The sequence below is a fragment of the Chamaea fasciata genome, unplaced genomic scaffold, assembly GCF_029207755.1.
Source record: "Chamaea fasciata isolate MVZ Bird 193981 ecotype frontalis unplaced genomic scaffold, bChaFas1.0.hap1 SCAF_28, whole genome shotgun sequence".
In the NCBI taxonomy this organism is placed as follows: Eukaryota; Metazoa; Chordata; class Aves; order Passeriformes; family Sylviidae; genus Chamaea; species Chamaea fasciata.
This window is the reverse complement of record NW_027094113.1, coordinates 2,667,558-2,687,255: the sequence shown is the minus strand read 5'-3', so window position 1 is coordinate 2,687,255 and position 19,698 is coordinate 2,667,558. Positions and strand designations below refer to the sequence as shown.

The following is a 19,698-nucleotide window of genomic DNA, read 5'->3' as shown; positions in this document are numbered from 1 at the left end:
GGGCTGCAGGGAGAAACACCAACATCCAGTGTTCTGATCCAGAGGCAAGGAAGGATGCCAGTGGGATTTAGTGGGGGATCTCTATCTGTGGTAAACACCTATTTGTTTAACTATATTTCTTGTATTTCTTATAATATGCAAAGGTTTGGTGAGCCAGATGACAGATCGGGTAATCACCAGACCTTCCTTCTCCATTCCAGACAGAGCATCCTCCTCAGACTTCCACAGGTCCCAAACAGAAAAGCAAAACTCCATGCTGCTGCACTTCATAGCTTTGCCAGTGGCCAGAAAAAATGTCACTGCTAATCCCTCTTTCCTTCACTCACCTGTCCTGGCTTCATGTCTCTTGCCTTTTGTTGTGCAGATCTCTTCTGATGGGGGCAGCCTGCTTGAGAAGGGTTTGCTCTGTGGTGGCGGCAGAAGATGAGTCTGTTCCCACTGCAGGTCCAGTAATCCACTCCCAGTCCTTAGGGATGTGTTGGCAATAGCTACTCCCTCAAATGCCAAGGGTCCTTTCAAAGGGAGAATTTCCTGTTGGCTGGCTTTATTTAACTCTTGTGCTTAAGGTGTAACAAATTTGGGGTGAAATTCTCTTTGTGAAGGAGCCTGAGCACCAGAAGTCCTTTCCCTGGGGAACGAGATGTAAGCAGTGAAAGGGACTGAAGCTGACATGATTATTTTTTACCATTTCTAAGCTTGCCTTTGGGCATCTCTTGAAGGAAATAGAGGAATTAAATCATAAGGACACACCATTGAAGGGGATTGGAGACTTCCTTGGCTCAACAAATCAGTAACTAACATTTTATTGCTGTAGGCTTTGAGGAGTATGTGTGAGTGTACCTGGCAGGTCTAAAGGAATTCCACAGGTTCCCAGGGACAGATTGGGAACATGAAGGAGTGGCTCACACAGCTGCTCTCTCTGCTGGCAACAGCAGCCCTGTCCCTGGCTCTCAGGCTCTACATGTCCAGGTAGGGAGGAAGGAAGGCAGAGCAACTTCCCAACCAGGGGCATCTCTTACAAATAAATCCAGCTCACAGAAGGTGCCCCTCATACAGCAGAGGGGTTGGGTTCATCCCTAGAAACCTGTGTGCGGCTTGGATTTGCAGTCCTGAACATGTTTCTAGGACTGTCACGCTTCCAAAAACATGACCCTTGTTTTTTTCTTCTTCAAGCCTTTCTGTTCCCCTTTTAATTTTGATCTTGAGTGGAGAGCACTTTATCCATTCAGGGGCCTGGCCTCATGTCAGTGTGTGCCTGAGGCCTGAAACACGATTTCATTTCTGAAATGTTTTAAATGTGAACTCCTAGAAGCTGCCTTGCTACCAGCTGTGGGCAGGAGCCAGATGGCACACACACATCTGGAGCACCATCTCTTGCCAAAGGAAGAGGTGAACAGCCAGCAGAGCCCAAACAGGGCAGGATCACATCAGGCACCTTTGAGAGCAAAGGAAACCCGTGGCTGAACAGCTCCAGGTCCCGTCAACAGAGTAAGGAGACAAGGTTTTGCCTTCTGGCATTAGGCTGTTATCATTTGTCAGAGACTGCTCCTTCCTGCTGCTTTAAAGCAAGAGATCTTGGGAAATCTGTTTCAGGCTTGGAGAGCTGTTTAATCTCACCCCTGAAGCTTTTGTCTGGAATAGCTTGTGATGGTTGAAAATTTAAAATATGAATAATAAGCAATTTCACAAGTAAAGAAGCCAACCATGAGCCCCATCCGAGGGCAGACACTCAGAGCAGGAACAGTCTGATTTCCTCGTTTCACGGGTGAAGGGTGTGACACACTGGACACATCTGCCTGAGTGAGATGCTTGGAAATATCCGAGCAAAGCCAGCTCCTTCTCACAGGGCTGATCTTTGGACAACCCTTGTCTTCCCACTGAACTCCGGGCAGGATGACACTGGCATCCCTCCTCCAGAGCCACAGAAACGTCAACCACACGGCAATCGAGAGGCAGGAAAAGCAATTTGCCACAGCTCACTTAGTCCTTGCAGATCCACGCCCTGTGACCCACAGGCCCACCCACACCATCAGAACCCGGCCCCGGGATTTCCTTGGAGATTACAGAGTCCTCTACAGCAGGAATCCAGTCCTTCAGGACTGCCCTGGGGCCCAAGGGCTCCCTTTGGAAGGTCCCAGGAGGCAGATCTGCCTGGCAGGCACTGGAGCCGATGGTCCCTTGGAGCTCCGTCAGCAGCAACTTGAGCTGAGCTATTCTGAGGCACCACCGCGCTGAGTGTCAATGGTTAGTTCCTGCCCCGGGCTGCCAGGCAGGATCCAGCTCACAGGACTCCCCAGAACACCCAAATCCTGACAAACCGACAGGCACAAGCTGTTCCCAGCTCCCAGGGCCGCTTTGGGAGCATCCTTACAGCTGGATGCACTACCCAGGCGTTGGTGATGGCAGAGGGCTGGGAACTCTGCTCTGGCAGAAAACAAAACTCACAGGAGTTATTTGTCTGCTCCTGTCATCAGGGTGAGCCACACGGCACAAACCAGGGAAGAGGATGAGACTTCTCAAGTTAATAACAGCAATAGAAAACAGAAATTGGGCCAGGTCAGGAGAATCCAGGAGGAAAAAAGAAAAAAACGGTGCAGGAGGTTGGAACAATGCTGATTTTCTCTCACCTGACAACACATCAAGGATATGTCTGAGATACTCCTTTCCACAAGTGGAGTAAAGGGCTTTACTCTGTGCTGACAGATTCTCTTTCCTGCACAGCTCTGAGTGCTTCAGAACACAGGAGCTGTATTTGGCTCCCACCACCCTTCCAGCACCACTCTGTAAAAATCTTTATTTATTATTTATCATCTCTATTCTCAAGCACAGAATAACCACTGAAAACTCTAAAACATCTCCACGATGTATTTACCAGCACAACAATTCATGCCAACCATCCATTCTCAGCCCACATCTCCCCTGAAAGGCCTTGGCAGTGCCTGCTTCTCCAAAGATGATAAACACTTGTGTGCTGGGTGACTGAATCAATCCATCGCTGTCTGGGATGTTGAAAGCAGTGAGTAACTGTGAAAGCCTGTATTAATTTAATCCTTCCTGTATTAAACAGGCCTGTGGCATCCTTCGTGTTGTCAGAAAGGAAACGGGTCACAGGGCAGCAGTTTGTGCAAGTATCAAAACAGGGGATGGAATATCAAATTCAGAGGCAGTGTTGTGAGCATCCTGCCTGGACGCTGCAAACAGCTGGAATATCCCAGCACAACACAGCGAAAACTATTCCGGGCTCAAATACCATCAGCAAGTTTAAAGGTAAAGCAAGAAAGGCTCCTGCATGTTTCTGTTATGCAAATCATCGGTAATGCTCTAAGGAAAAACAAGCCACGCGGCTAATTTTCCCTCCCGCTCTCCTCCTTGCTCTTCATGTAACTGGGTATAATGAGTTCAAATTGCCTGAGACCGCTGGGGGAAGTGGCGTATTTATTATTCATGCTGCTACCCCAGAGTTACCCCTGAGCTCAGTGCCCACCAGCGAAGGGCCCCCCATGGCTCTTCCAACCCCTGGGCCTTCCCCAGGGTCGTTCCTCAAGCTCCCCTCAGGCCTCACCAGCCCTCCCGGGCTTCCCCAGGCACCGCTGGGCTCCTCCAGCCCCGTCCGAACCTCTCCAACACCCCTCGGCTCCCTCAGCTCCGCAGCACCCGACGCTGTTCCTCCAACCCCGGCAGTTCCAGTTGTCAGCCGCCGGCTCCTCCAGCCTCCGTGGGCTCCCGCAGCCCCCCTGGGCTCCCGCAGCTCGGGCCCCGCGGGCGCTGCTCCCCCTCAGCCCCGCCGCGGCCCCGGCTCTCCCTCAGGCGCTCCCTGAGGCGCCGCTCCCGCCGCGGCGCTCGAACGGCCGGAAGCGGCGCGGGGGGCGTGTCCTGGTGAGGAAAAAAGGGCGTGACCAGTCTGTACGGGCGGTACAGAGGCGTGGCCTATCCAGGGGCGTGGCCAATCAGAGAACGGATGCGCGGAGGGGGCGGGCCTTGTCGGGGGCGTGGCCTGAGCCGTGCGCGCTGACGCAGCGGTCGCGCGCCGCCGCCGGGGCCGCGCGCGCCCGCCCGATTCCAACATGGCGGCGGGGGGCGGCGGCGGCCGCGGGGCTGGCGGGGGCAGCGCCCCTCGCTGGGGCGGCGGCGGCGGCCGGGCCGCGCCGCACGAGAAGCTGCCGGTCCACGTGAGTGTGGGGGCCGCCCCGGCGGCCGCGATCGCCCCTTCCCCACCCTCCCCACCCCCGCCAAGGGCCGCTCCTCGCCCCCCCGGGACGGCCCCGCCCGCCCCCGCCGTGACCTGCCCTGTCCCGGTCGCGGTGCCGAACTCGCCCCCCGAGGCTTGTCCCTCACCCACCGGTATTGGAGGGTGTCCTGGGGGCTTGTCCCCCTCGCGCCGGGGGTTTCCCTGCCCTCCTCTTCTGGTTCCGTGGGGTCCCCTGGGGCCGCGTCCTGTTCCCCCAGTACCGTGAGGGCTCCCCGGGGCTGTTCCCCCCTCCCCTGGGCCGTGCCCCTCTCCCCGGCCCTGCTGTTCCTCTCTGGTACCGCGGTCATTCTCCCCAGGGACCTGTTCCCGGCTCCCCGGTACCGTGCCCCCCTCCGTGCCTTGACACCGTCCAGCACGGGCAGCCCACCGGGGCCTGCCCCTCCCCCGGTGCCCGGTACCGAGTGCCCTTCCCCGGTGCTGCGGGGCTCCCCCGGGGCCGGTTCCCGCCCCCTACAGTGTCTTGAGGTGCTCCCGCCCCAATTCTGGGGCCGTGGGGGGCTCCAGGGCATGTTCCCCCTGCCTGGGCCTCACCGTGTTCTCCCCGACAGGTGGAGGATGCGCTTTCCTACCTGGACCAGGTGAAGATCCGCTTTGGCAGTGACCCTGCCACCTACAACGGCTTCCTGGAGATCATGAAGGAGTTCAAGAGCCAGAGGTAAAGCCCAGGTCCTGCACCCCAGGGTGTTCTGGGGAGCTCCTCAGCCTTTCACAGAATCTCAGAATATCCTGAGCTGGGAGGGACCCTCAGGGATCATCAGTGCAGCCCCTGACCCTGCACAGACACCTGAGCATCCCTGAGAGCTCCTGGAGCTCTGGCAGCCTCGGGGCTGGACCATTCCCTGGGGAGCCTGGGCAGTGCCCCAGCAGCCTCGGGGGAAAGAACCTTTCCCTGAGCTCCATCCCAAGGCCTGGCACAGCTCCAGCTGTTCCCTCAGCTCTCAGCCTTTGTGGAGTCTCTCTGTCTGTGCAGAACCCCTCAGTCTTCAACCCATCATTCCCCCTCTGCACACTCACTGCCCTGTCCCCCAGTGGTGCAGTCATGTGAAGTTGGAGTATTTCTGCCCATCCCATAATTCTCCAGAGGTGAAATCCACCGGAGAAGGCAAATCTGCTTTTACTTTCCACTCTGAAACGCAGATCTTGGAAATAAGTGAAGCAGCTTGAGCAGAACCTGAGGCCTGCCAGCCCTGGCTGTCCTGCCCCTTTGCCAATCGGCAGCTCATCTCTCCTCTCCATGGTTAACATTCCCAGGGTGAAGCTGCAGTGGTCATCCCCTCTAATTGGGCTAATTTTTTATTTTTTTTTTAAAGAATTGCATCCATAAGTTACCACATACTCACATTTCTCTGGTGTTTTCTGGGCTTAACTTGTGTTTCTGATTTGGATGAAAGTAACAAACCCCTCTCCATTTTAGCATTGACACACCTGGAGTCATCCGACGTGTTTCTCAGCTTTTCCACGAGCATCCCGACCTCATTGTAGGATTCAATGCATTTCTTCCTCTGGGCTACAGGATAGAAATTCCAAAGAATGGGAAGTTAAGTATACAGTCACCTTTGAATAGTCAGGTAGGTCACAGAGCTCTTATATTGTAAATAAACTGTTCCATGTGTCACTGGACATGTCTGCACGGTTTAGGCTGTGGAGATTTATGACTAGTGCACATTGCTGATGTTTTTAGGTGGTTTTCAAAGCCTGTGATGGTGGGTGTTATATAAATTTAAATGTTTATTCAAAGACTCCTAGAGTGCTTTGGGTTGGAAGGGACCTTAAAGACCAGCTAGTTCCAACCCTGATTTATTCTCAAACCAGGTAGTTTGACTTACACAGGAATGATGGTTTCATGGAAACTCCACTTGAACACCAAATATTTCAGTCATGTTTGGAAACTGAAACTGTAATTGGCCTGACATTGTTAAATGGGTTCCCAGTATGGGTTGTGGGCAGTGGCAAATTTCAAGGGGTGATCCTGGAAGAATTGCACTTCAGTGTTCCACTGAGAAACCAGGAAACTTGTCTAGGCAACTGGCAAAAGAACTGTGAAATCATTGAATTGTTTATGTTAAGTCTTTAAGATCATGGAATCCCTGTCAGGTACTGGTGGTGTGCAAAACACTTGCTGGGATACAGATGGATGTTGCCCCTCCTTTTTTTTTTTTTTGTTATTGTGTGGTTGTGGAGCTGAAATAGAGCCATAAACTGAATTCTGCTGATAAACTTGTGGTTTAACTCCGTCCAGTTAGCAGTAGGAACTACCTTTTAAATCTCAGCTCCCTCACATCTCTGTTTTGCTTATGAATTAACACTTGTAAGGGCCTTACGCTTAATATGCCCCTTAAAACTGGCAGTTCCTCTGCAATAACCAGTGGTAGCAGAACCTGCAGTGGGAAGTGTTTGCTGCAGCCTCTCAGGTGAGGCCAGTAAGGCTGTGACAGCCACAAGTCAGGTGGTTCCTACACCAGAGAGATCTTTGGGGATTATTTTAACTGATGGAGCTAATAAACCAGGTAGGGAAATCGAGTGGTGACTGAAATACTTTTTCTTCCTTCTTCACGTGACAGTATTTTTTAGCTGGAGAACGTTGCCAGCCCTGCTGCTGGGTTGTTGTTGAGCTGGTCCCTGATCCTTTTCCAACACATCTCGTGTGTCCTGTGCCCCCAGGTGCCCCCAGAGCCCGTTCCCAGCGCGCTCCCTGGCAGCGGGCTGGTCCTGCACTACTCCCAGGAGAACTCCCACAACCACAGCGACTGCTCCGAGGAGTTACGGCAGCAGCTTCCCTACAAAGAAGATAAATCCCAAATTCCCTTGGAATCTGATTCCGTGGAGTTCAATAATGCCATCAGTTATGTGAATAAGATCAAAACACGTTTCCTTGACCATCCAGAGATTTACAGATCCTTTCTAGAAATCCTTCACACTTACCAGGTAAAAAAGTCATTCATGGAAGAGCTGGTGGGTTGGAAGTGGAGCTGTTGGAGTTGCGGTTGTTAAATTTAATCTCTGCCTGTTGAACAGGCTTAGAGCTCCCAAGACTTGTGCTTATTCAACAGCTGCCCTGTAGATGTTCACAGGAAATGACAAAAGGTGTGAAAATTGTGGAACTTTGCGGGGTGTAAAGAGGTTGTAGCCAGACCTGTCTTTACTCGCCTTCAGTTGATTTTGTGATCCTGTGTGTGCAAAGAGGCCCTGTAAGAACCTGGGGCTGGCTCAGAGTCCTTTCAAATTCTATGGCATTGGTTTTTCTGGCTCAGGATGAGTTTTCTCGCAGAGTGAGGTACCTTTTGACTCTGTTGAACATCTTTGTGTATCTTTTCAGAAAGAGCAGCTGAACACCAAGGGCAGACCCTTCCGGGGCATGTCAGAGGAGGAAGTGTTCACTGAAGTGGCCAACCTGTTCCGGGGACAGGAGGATCTGCTCTCCGAGTTTGGACAGTTCCTCCCAGAGGCAAAAAGGTCTTTGGTACGTGCTGAGAGCAGGGCAGGATATTGAATGCTCTGTCTGCATGTAGAACATGCAAAACATGGAAAATCATACAGCCAGTAATGACCATTGCTCCTCTTCATTGTTTGGATTTTCTCAGAACAGGTGACTTAACCACAGGCTCTGTGTCCTGTTAGGATTCTTTATTTGAGAGGAGAATGTTGAAATCATTATTTGTTTACTTCAGTTCACAGGAAATGGACCATGTGAAGTGAACAGTGTCCAGAAAACTGAGCATGAGAAGAATCTGGAGCACAGCAAGAAGCGATCCAGGCCGCTGCTGCTGCGTCCTGTTTCTGGCCCAGCAAAGGTATCTTTCAGCCAGTAAAAATTTAGAATAACCTCATATTACTTGTGCTTAGTAATTGCTGTGATAAAGGTGTAATGAGTAGTGTCTTTGATGTATGTAGGTGTATGAGAAACAAAATTTCGAGTTATTTTAATTGACATAGAAAAGGGGAATTTTTAACGCATGCTCAAATGTGTGTGGTGACATGTTTGATACTAAATATTAAACCTTCTGTACTAAGTATTGGCCCTGGAAAGGGATAATTTATTGCTTTTATGCAGAATCTCAAGTGATTCTCTTTTTTTGTTGTTTCTTCTTAGCTGGGAGACATTTGACAGCGATTGCTGTGAGGACGTGACACAGCAATGCCAGATCACTGCTGGGGAAATACAGGGTCTCAGCCTTTGCAGGGAGCTGTTCTGTGTCAACAGAGTGGAATTTGATGGCATTTGAGTCACAACATTTTAAATATAACTGCTTGTTCTTTTAACAGAAGAAAATGAAGCTGCGAGGTACCAAAGATCTGTCAGTCGCGACAGTGGGGAAATACGGGACCCTGCAGGAGTTTTCCTTCTTTGACAAGGTCAGTATTTGTCCTTTCCTCACATTCCCTGGACTTACCTTCAGCCTTTTACGTGGTTGTTAATTGGTTTTCTGTACAATTTGTGTGTCAGCCCTTAAGACATTCCCTGATTTTTCAAGTGGTAGAGAAAGACCAAGAAAAGTTAAAATAGGTGGGTTTGGAAGATTAATAGACTGATAATGAATAATTTTCTAAATACAAGTGGCATTCAGGTGCTGTGATCATCTCTCCAAACTGCTGCAGGTTCGCAGGGTGCTCAAGAGTCAGGAGGTCTATGAAAATTTTCTCCGTTGCATTGCTCTCTTCAACCAGGAGCTGGTCTCTGGCTCTGAGTTGCTCCAGCTTGTTACACCCTTTTTAGGGTAAGTTACTAACTTACCTCCCTACCCTGTGGTACTTTGTAGGTCCTACTCTGTTATTTTTTTGGCACATTGTGAACTTTGTTACAGAAGTTTGGGATTTAACTTAGAAATATCTCCTGGGCAGCACGCAGGATATTGAAGGTTAATCCAAAATGAGGAGTAATAAAATCTGAACCTTTAAGTTTATCTATACAGCTCTTAACGAGTATTGTGAGGAAGACATTTTCCTGTCTGTTCACACTCCTGGTTCAACATCTCAAAGTGTATAAAGGTATAAACATGAAATCTGAGAACAGGGCTGTGAGAAGGATAAATAGCTCCAGCTCTGCCGTGAGCCTCCTGAGCTGTTTGGCTTCCAGCAGAAGAGGGAGAGTCAAATGGCAAGGATCAGTTTCTCCTCAGGCACTTAAGGAGAGTGTTTGTGTCATTCTCCTACCTTAAGTAAAAAAAAAAAAAAAACAACAACCCCTAAAGCAATTCAGAGAGAACGATAACAGAGGTGAAATGTTGGTGAAAGATTTCTCCCTGCAATGCTGAGTTTGTTTAGATATTTCTGCCTCCCTTTTATGACATGCATTAACCACCCTAAAGCTGTCACAGCAAAATAACAAGATACTTGTCTTTTTGAAGGAAATTCCCAGAACTCTTTGCACAGTTCAAGTCCTTCCTTGGGGTGAAGGAGCTTTCCTTTGCTTCTCCGCTGAGTGACCGCTCCGGGGATGGAATGAGCCGGGAAATCGATTACGCTTCCTGCAAACGCATCGGATCCAGTTACAGGGCTCTCCCAAAAACCTACCAGCAGCCAAAGTGCAGTGGGAGAACAGCCATTTGCAAGGAGGTACTCTGGGATCAGGCTGTTCAGTCCCTGAACACACATAAAAATCGGAGTGGGGCAGTTCGTGCCACAGCTGCTGCGTGTGGAGTCCCCTTTTCAGGGCTAATTCAATTTATTCAGCCAGTTTATTGAAATAATACCTACATTTCACTAATTTTATCTAAACCAGTCTCAAATCACATCTCTAATACCTTTTGAGTTTGTGTGCAGACACTGATGTGTTCCTATAGACAGAAAAGAATATTAAATATCCTGGAATTAATTTTCTAGCAGTAGGCCAGTATGGCCTTTAGGAACAATTTTTTCCCCGGAAGAGCCCTGTGAGGCAGTGCCTGAAGCACCATTCCCACTGTTGTGGGGAGCTCCGTCTCCTTTATTTACAGCTGCAGATCACTGCAGAGTGATCTCTGTTTGTGAGGTGACAGGGAAGGTGTTACTGAGTGTTCTGAGCAGGGCCCTGACAGTTCCACACAGACCTTAAATCTGTGGGGAGCAGTGACCTGGGAATTAGTTCTGGAATGTAGGTCTGGAATGTCCTACAGAACCTCAGGGAAGAGCTATGCAAAAAGACAAGAGAGAAAACCCCATGAGAACAGCTCTGGGCTCACGAGGCCCTGCTCAATGTCACATCTCTGCACTGTTTCAGGTGTTAAATGATACTTGGGTTTCCTTTCCATCCTGGTCTGAAGACTCCACTTTTGTCAGCTCCAAGAAGACTCCATATGAGGAGCAGCTGCACCGCTGCGAGGACGAGCGCTTTGAGGTACCTCTGCTGCTCAGCTCCCTTTCTGCTCCCTCCGAAAGCAGAACCTCGGGATTTTGCTGAATTAATTAGTGGCCAGTTCCTGAAAGTTCTGTTGGTGGTTGTTGGTTTGAGATGGAGTTTGGTGTGTTGTGCTTGGAGTCTAATAGTTCTTCCTAGGCATGAGTCCAGTTCTAAATTGCGTGTGACTTTTGGGAGAACTGGCAGAGGTCTGCTTTCCAGTAAAAACCTTCCTGCTGCTTCCTGGCTCCACCCTGTGGGGCTGGAACACTTTCCACAAACCTGAGCTGCTGCTGCTCTCCGTGTTCCTGCTCTGCCTGTTCTGAACACTGTTTTCTGGGACCTCTCAACAGCTGGATGTTGTCCTGGAGACCAATTTAGCCACAATCCGTGTGCTGGAGAGCGTGCAGAAGAAACTGTCCCGCCTGACGCAGGAGGACCAGGAGAAGTTTCGCCTGGATGATTGTTTGGGAGGAACCTCAGAAGTGATCCAGCGCCGGGCCATCTATCGCATCTATGGGGACAAAGCACCGGAGATCATCGAGAGTCTGAAGAAAAACCCAGTTACTGCTGTCCCTGTGGTTCTTAAGAGGTAATTCCCATTGTGCTGTGTTCTTTAAGAAGCTGGAAAAGGATTTTTAAGCAACAGAATGAGAGGACATAGCCTCAGGCTGCGCTGCTGGAAGTTCTGGTTGGACATCAGGGGGAATTTCTTCACAGAAGGGGTTGCTAAACATTGGAACGGGGTGCCCAGGGAGGTGGTGGAGTCCCCATCCCAGCTGGACATGGCACTTGGTGCTCTGGTCTGGTTGACAAAGCAGTGATTGGTCAAGTTTGGACTTGATGATCTCAGATCTTTTTCAGCCTAAATGGTTTTGTGATTCTGTAGGTGTTGTTTCAACTCATCATCACTGGTGGTGCTTTCTCAAATTTATTTATTGCTTCCAGGAATCAGTTCCAGTTTTCCACTGAAAACTTCTTGCTGCACCACAGTTGGCTACATTAAAATGTTTTGGGTGTGTTTCTGTGCCTGTCTGTCTGAACTGACGTAGACTGTTCATTTATGCAGATTGAAAGCAAAAGAGGAAGAATGGAGGGAGGCCCAGCAGGGCTTCAACAAGATTTGGAGGGAGCAGTATGAGAAGGCCTATTTGAAATCCCTGGACCACCAGGCCGTCAACTTCAAGCAGAATGACACCAAAGCTCTGCGCTCCAAGAGCTTGCTGAATGAAATTGAGAGTGTCTATGACGAGGTGTGTATGACATGGAGTGACTCTTCCTCCATTCCCTCCCTTGGTAGTGTGACCCAGATGTGTCCACAGCACCTGGGATCGTGTGGAAATGGTTGGAAATTGGGTCAAAAACAGCTGTCCCAAGTACAGTGTTAATACTGGCTTAGTCCTCCCGGCAGGGATGGCTCTTGAGCGTGGATTGGGAAGATCTTTATTTGTTTGTCTCTTGATTACAGCATCAGGAGCAGCATTCAGAGGGGAGGAGTTCATCCACGAATGAGCCTCATCTTATCTTCATCTATGAAGACAAGCAGATTTTGGAAGATGCAGCATCTCTTATCAGCTATTACGTGAAGAGGCAGCCCACCATCCAAAAGGAGGATCAGGCAACCATCAGGCAGATTGTGCATCACTTCATACCTGAGCTGTTCTTCTCTCAGCCACCTGAACACAACATTTCTGAGGAATCAACAGATGAGGACAGAGAAAACCACCAGGGGCAGAACCTGGATACTCCTGACCTGCGGAAAAAACACGTGCCTGGGCCTCCAAGCAGTCCTTTGGAGACCAAAGCAACCTTCTGTGATGTTACAGCTGCTGAGCCCCACAATACTCTGGATGATGTTTACAGCCTCTTCTTTGTCAATAACAATTGGTATTTCTTCCTGCGCCTTCACCAGACTCTGTGCTCCAGGCTCCTAAAGATTTATCGCCAGGCCCAGAAGCAGCTTCTGGAATATCGGACTGAGAAAGAGAGAGAGAAGCTCCTCTGTGAAGGGAGGAAAGAAAAAACCAACGATCCAGCCATGGAGCTAAGACTGAAGCAACCAAGTAAGAATAATGCAGGGCTTAGTTCACTCTTAATGCCCTGGGTGCCGGTGCTCCATTGTGTATGTCTGAGTCACTGGGGCCAGCAGGCAGCTCTGTGAGGGGTGTGGAGGTGCAATCCTCTGCTGTATTGGTGAGTTGTGGACACAGCTCCTTCAGTGAGTGTGTCACAGGCTGCTTGACAGAGACTTCCTGCCAGCCCACTGTGCTCAGGTGCCTCATTGTAGGAGTCTGTTACTTTGATTTACAATGCAAACAGCCCCACAAAGAAATGGTTATTGCCCAGGGCAGTCCTGGAAGTGTTTGAGGGAAACTGTCCCAGCCTGTCAGGGCACCTGGCAGGGAACTTGCCTGCAAGGACATTCTCCACACCAAATGTTGTGGTCCTTGAGCAGTGCTGCCTCTTGCACTGCTTGACTTCACTCTGCCTATTCCGCGTGTGAAACGAATTCACTTTCCCCATGCCAGGTGAGGTGGAGCTGGAGGAGTACTACCCAGCCTTCCTGGACATGGTGAGGAGCCTGCTGGACGGGAACATCGACCCCACACAGTACGAGGACACACTGCGGGAGATGTTCACCATCCACGCCTACATCGGCTTCACCATGGACAAGCTGGTGCAGAACATCGTGCGCCAGGTGAGGGCTGGCCTGGGGCTGCTCACACAGCCAGGCTTCTCCAAAGGGATGCTCATCCCCCCTCACACACAGCCAGGCTTCTCCAAAGGGCTGCTCATCCCCCCTCACACACAGCCAGGCGTCTCCAAAGGGATGCTCATCCTCCCTCACACACAGCCAGGCGTCTCCAAAGGGATGCTCATCCTCCCTCACACACAGCCAGGCTTCTCCAAAGGGCTGCTCTGCCCCCCTCACACACAGCCAGGCTTCTCCAAAGGGATGCTCATCCCCCCTCACACACAGCCAGGCTTCTCCAAAGGGCTGCTCTGCACCCCTCACACACAGCCAGGCTTCTCCAAAGGGATGCTCTGCACCCCTCACACACAGCCAGGCTTCTCCCAGTGCCCTGCAGAGCAGCAGGGCACTGAGCTGGCAGCAAATTCAGACTAAAGTTACTTCTGACAGGGAAATGCTCCAGCAGAAATTTAGTGAGAGAATTCAGCTTCCATACAGGGACCACCTTAGGGGGATTTACTCTTTCTGACCTTTCCCAGCGTTATTTGAGTTCTAGTCTTTTCAAAACTTCACCACACTCAAAATACATCTAATGCAACACAAAAAATGTCTGGTCCTTCTTACTGAAATCTGTCTTCCAGATGTAGTTTTCTAGTTAAGGCACATCAGCCCTTCACTCTCCTCTGTTCCTTTTATTGCATAGTCATGAAAAAGAGTCTCTGGAGTTTGCTGCTTCAGCTGGGTGTGATGCTGTGCTGAGTTTTATACTCTTTTCATGACACACTGGAGTTAACTGGCCCAGGCTTGCTGACTGAATTCCCCCTTTTTTAATGGAAGCTTCACCATCTAGTGAGCGATGACATCTGCCTGAAGGTGGTTGAGCTGTACCTGAACGAGAGGAAGCGAGGAGCTGCTGGGGGTAATTTGTCATCCCGCTGTGTCCGGGCAGCAAAGGAAACCAGCTACCAGTGGAAGGCTGAACGGTGCATGGCAGATGAGAACTGCTTCAAGGTAAGACTTTGCTGCCAGGGAACTTCACAAAGTCACTGAAAAACTTCAGAAAATCTCCCAAGTGGTGCTTCACCTGGGAGAAGTGGGTTTGGAAGCTCCAAGGTGAGAATGTGAGCAGTATGGAGAGAAGGTACCAAAATCAGAGCACGGGCAGTGAGGGGACATTGTGGCTCACTGAGACGCCCTGCTGCTTCTCTCCTAGCTTCTATTTGTTGTCCAAATGATTTGTGAGTATGCAGCTTTTTATTGTGAACCCTTGTGGCAAATGTTTTCTGTAACTTTATCACAGGTCATGTTTCTCCAGAGGAAAGGACAGGTGATCATGACCATTGAGCTGCTGGATACAGAAGAAACCCAGACAGAAGATCCTGTGGAGGTCCAGGTAATACCACAGTGACCATAGAGTCTGTGTGCCACAAAACAGATGTCTAAGAATGCTTTCCCTGCTTTCTTCTTCCAAACTGTGAGGCTTTGCCAGGAGGATGAGTTTGCCTGGGAGGTGGGCAGATGACAAGTGGGGCTGTGGCCATTGACAGAAAAGGTGCATTAGCAAAAGAGTTTCAACATAAATCAGCCTCAGAATAAACAGCTTGGAAATAAACAGGTTCTTTGCAGTGATGTTTGTCCTGATGAAGTGAAATCTCACTGGAACTGGTCTCCCTTGTGTAGCACCTGGCCAACTACATGGAGCAGTACGTTGGGGTGGAAGGAGCTCCCAACAATCAGAACGATGGCTTCCTCCTGAAACCAGTCTTTCTGCAAAGGTGAGCTGCTCCCTGCCCTGAGCCACACCTGCAGCAGCTGCTGCCGCCTCCTCCCTGCCCTTGTGCCAGTGGGTTTGGGTGATGTGCTGGCCCTGGGGAAATGCACTCACCATGGAGGGGCTGCTCCAGGCCAGTGACCTGCACAGGAATGCTGGAAGAGAAATTTATGACCACTGCACTGAGGTTTGTTCATGGAATGGAGCAGGAGGGATTCTGGATGGGATTCTGGGTCTACTTTGTTCCCATTTCCCTAAATATTTTGTCAGAGGATACGGAGGAAGATCCCGGAGAGAGCCTGAAAAACCAAACGTGCAAAATACAAGTTCCATACTTGTGCTGTGAGCCCTGTCAGCTGAGGAGAGCAGTTCACCAGGTGTGAGACATGCTTTGTCATCCTTGTTTTGCCCCAGGAACCTGAAGAAGTTTCGCAAGTGGCAGTGCAAGCAGGTGAGGGCCCTGCGCAGCGAGGTCAAGAGCTCCTGGAAGCGGCTGATCGGGGTGGAGAGCGCCTGCAACGTCGACTGTCGCTTCAAGCTCAACACCCACAAGATGATGTTCATCATGAACTCCGAGGATTACATGTACAGGAGGGGAGCTCTCTGCAGAGCCAAGCAGGTACATCGCCCTTCTGCTCCCTCTGCAGCCCAGGCGGTAGCAGAGCTTGGGGGTGGGAGCCAAAACACAGGTACCAGTAATTCTTGTGGCTGGATTCCTGCAAGCTACACCCAAAAGTTACTGCTCTGTGTTGAGTGTAACATGGAGGAGAGCTGGTAAATGCTCTGTACTTTGGATTAGTTTAGCAGCCTTTTCTTTACATGCAAATTTGAAGTGGGAGTGGCAGACATTAGGAAATAGGGGTGGTTAAACGCAGGTCTGTGGTTTCCTGTTTCCGTTGGTGTTGTTCCCAAAGCGTTGCACGCCTCAGGTAGAGCTGAGGGCTTTGGCTTTTCCCCCAGGAACCTCTCAGTGATCTTTACTGCCCTGCTCCCAGGTCCAGCCCGTGGTGCTGCTGAAGCACCACCAGCAGTTCGAGGAGTGGCACAACCGGTGGCTGGAGGAGAACGTGTCCATGGAGGCCGTGGATGTGGTTCAAGACTGGCTGATGGGGGATGAGGACGAGGAGATGGTGCCCTGCAAAACCACCTGTGAGACAGTGAATGTCCACGGGGTGCCAGTGAACAGATACAGAGTCCAGTACAGCCGCCGTCCTGCTTCACCCTGAGCACCCAGACGAGGCAGAGCTTTGCTGGTGAAGCACATTTACTATGAGAATAGTGGTGGGAATGCAATGTATGTATTAATGATATTTATCCAAACAGCATTTTACTTTGGATTATCATGTATTTTCCATATGGCATAGACTCGTCTCCTTGCAGTGTAATCCTCCAGCCATCATGAAGAGACTTGTGAAAGCTTTTATGGGAAGGGAGCTCTTGGCATTGCCACACACTTTTTAGTAGTTTCCTGGCTCTAGGCCACTGCTGGCCAGCTCAGTGAGGGAGTGAACTACCACCAGTGGCTTTGTTGGAGAGGTGGAGCTGGGCTGGTGTTTGAGCAGATGCTGGCAGCTGCTTCCACTTCGAAGGGTTTAATATTCCCCATCTTCCTGACTTTGTGATACCTTGGAGCCTGCAGAACTCTTCACTGTACCCTGGGAGTGCCAGCAGGGCTGAGAGCCCCTGGCACAGGGGAGCTTCGTTATCCCTGTGAGCCAACAAGGCAACAAATGACTCTTGTTCCTGGTGCTCTGGTGAGAAAAATGCCAAAACTGACACGGGGATGGCCAGCACTCAAGGCCCTGACGCTCCCTCATCAGCTGAGTGTTCTGGAGCATGAACCGAGGGGAAGAACCCTGAGCTGTGGTGCTGGGACAGGAGCGATGCCCAGCTCGAGATCCCCCAGCCACCGGCACTGCTTTGGGAGCTGAGGACCTGCTGCAGACTCTGCCTTCCAGAATATCCACGGGGAGGAATGTCCATTGCGAGGTCTGGCCTGGTGTTTGGGTTTTGTGTTTTGCATGTCGGTGGGCAGCTCGGAGCTGGGCGTTTCCCGGCGTTTCGCTGTGCGTGCCCGGCCGCCGGCGCTCCGCGGGGCTGCAGCGCATCGGGGACATCGGCAGATGGAGCTCCCGGAGCATCGCTGCGAGCTCAGCTCCGGCCCACGGACTCTCCTGTTTCTGCTGGGGCAGCACAAGCGCTGCGTTTGCAGGGACACGGGGAAATGTGCGAGGAGCAGAGCGGGATCCAGCCCACAGCCATCCTAGATGAGCTTTTCCGCTATTGAAGCTTTATTTTGCCATGAAACCTGACACAGCCTGCCCTGATCAGTGCAGATCATTAGTCAGAACACTACATCTGGCCTGATCCAGTGAGAAATCAAGGAAATGTACTCGTGTCTGTCCTGCAGCCCCACTGTGACTTCACTCCTGTTTTTCAGGGGCCAAGGGCAAGCACGCTGTCCATGGAGTGTATTACAAACATAACATTTTGGGGCATACCCAGCCTCCTTTCAGCTTTGCTTCCAACTTTTCCCTGGCTTTTGGGGCAATAGCCCTCCAACCCTGAAACTTTCTGTGGCTTTGATTTTTAGGTGATGATTTCTGCCAGACCTAAGGAGCAGCCTGTAGGATTTGTCCTGGGTTATTTCCACTGTACGACATTTGGTTTCGCAATTGTCTCACTTGACAGTAGAAAAATTGGCCTTTGGGGTACGTTTAATAGAAAACTGTCCCGAGTCTTTGTCTTTTTTGCAAAATAATCAGTGGGAGGGAAGGAGGGAGGCCACTCTCTGGCATTCACGGCCACTTGCACAACCACTGCCAGCAGAGACTTTTCATCAAGAACCCGTGCTCTCCTTGTCTGGGTCTCTGCTAAACTTTGGTTCCTGAAATGATCTGAAGGTTCTTCCCCTGCCCTCATTGCAGTGATAAGAGACCACGTGGCTCTGCAAGGGCTGGGGGGAGCAGGGGGACAAGCCCAGTGCAAAGCACAGTGTCCCCTTTTCCCTTCCAGCCAGCTCACCAAAACACACCTCAGTCCTGCTCGCCTCTCTGCTGTCTCCCAGTGGAGATGACAATTGTGCCAAATTTTATTGTTTTATGATACAGAAAACTGTTTACTAGAAAATAAGTGGCAACTTGTGGCTTAAAATGCATTTGATTCCAGGTGCACCAAGGTGGGCAGCACCCCTGGGCACCGTCCTGTTCCATCAACCCATTCTAAGTGTACTTCAGGTATTTTTAAGCATCCTTATTTTGTAAACCTTAATTTATAATCTGAACTGATTAAGCAAGACTTTTGCTCTTTACAGTGCTGTTGTCTCGAAGCTGAGAGTAGCAAGGGATGTGAAGGGAATATCAGGCAGGTTTGAGAGGGGCTTGTTCATGTCTGAGGGTTTCAGCTGTGTATCTGCACGACCTTGAGTCAAGAGTTTGTTCTTCCATTTGTTTGAAGGATCTTTGCTTTTTGGGCTTGTAATTGCTTTGCCAGCTCCTTGAATGTAGTTTTTTTTATATTTATTTGCACATTCAAGTAAAATAAAATATTGATTTTAAAAGTCTGCAGCTCTCACTGTTTTACGTTTCTTTTCAACTAACTTAAACTTTGTGACAACCCCCAGAACTGATTGTCCTTTACCTAAAACTGGATTTCAAATTGTAGAAAAGTGCAATGAAAAGGTTGAAGTTCCTGGCCAGGCTGTAGGATGTGCTGATGCAGCTGTGTGTCAGCAAGTGCCGTGTGAGGGTGTGAGCAGTGCGCTCACTAACAGAAAAGGGAAATACATTCCCTGCAAGCAGAGATCCCACGCAGGAGCTGGGGCTGCACTCACGTGGGAGCTGCCAAAACCTCTCCTGGAGCCAAGGCCTGTGGCTGGAGCAGGGAGTCCAGGGGGTGGCACAGTTGCTCCACCAGAGAGGTCTTAAATCAAACACTGGAACGGCTGGAGCTGTGTCAGGCCTTGGGATGGAGCTCAGGGAAAGGTTCTTCCCCCCGAGGCTGCTGGGGCGCTGCCCAGGCTCCCCAGGGAATGGTCCCAGCCCCGAGGCTGCCAGAGCTCCAGGAGCGTTTGGACAAGGCTCTCAGGGATGCCCAGGGTGGGATTGTTGGGGTGTCTGTGCAGGGACAGGGGTTGGATTTGATCCTTCCAGCTCTGGAATTGTGTCCTGCCAGGCAGTGTCTTCCTGCAGCCTGGTTCCCTCCTAGCAGCACCTTTGCCAGAGGTGAGGCACAGCCTGGGCCTGGCCCCAGGATTCCCCCACTGAACACAACCAGGGCTCAAGAGAAGGGGCTGATTCCAGTCCCCAACCCCACACCAGCACATCTGCTACAGGTTAAGACAACACAACTGCAACCATGAAAATAACCCTCCACCCGCCTTTCCCTCAGCCTCCCCAAATTCCTGGGTAATAACATGTTTAACTGTGCTCCCTGTGAGCTCCGCACTACAAATGAATGAGTGGATTTTGCAAATTAAGCCGTCGTGATGTGACCCAGAGCTGATAGGAGTTTCCTTGACATCATCCCCAACACTTCCGTTGCCATAACAAAAGGCAGCTCTGCTCTCTGTGCAGCCCCCCCGCTCGCTCACGGGGAAACAAACTCTTGTTCTCCCCACAACAATCCTCTGGGGCATCGATTGCGTGGAATAATCTGATCAAAATGTTGGTGGT

General features: G+C 50.6%; 1 protein-coding gene across 1 annotated transcript; it reads left to right on the top strand.

The window, feature by feature from the left end:
* The first annotated feature begins 4,059 nt into the window (after positions 1 to 4,059).
* SIN3B (SIN3 transcription regulator family member B) lies at positions 4,060 to 18,587 on the top strand. Its single transcript, XM_066205538.1, has 19 exons — positions 4,060 to 4,169; positions 4,798 to 4,904; positions 5,664 to 5,817; positions 6,911 to 7,174; positions 7,566 to 7,709; positions 7,918 to 8,040; positions 8,513 to 8,602; positions 8,846 to 8,964; positions 9,595 to 9,802; positions 10,446 to 10,562; positions 10,916 to 11,154; positions 11,632 to 11,815; positions 12,031 to 12,625; positions 13,091 to 13,260; positions 14,092 to 14,265; positions 14,555 to 14,647; positions 14,935 to 15,029; positions 15,440 to 15,644; positions 16,021 to 18,587. Exons 1-19 carry the CDS (start codon positions 4,065 to 4,067, stop codon positions 16,249 to 16,251), a joined length of 3,417 nt encoding a protein of 1,138 aa, XP_066061635.1. The 5' UTR covers positions 4,060 to 4,064; the 3' UTR covers positions 16,252 to 18,587.
* Positions 18,588 to 19,698: the final 1,111 nt, after the last annotated feature.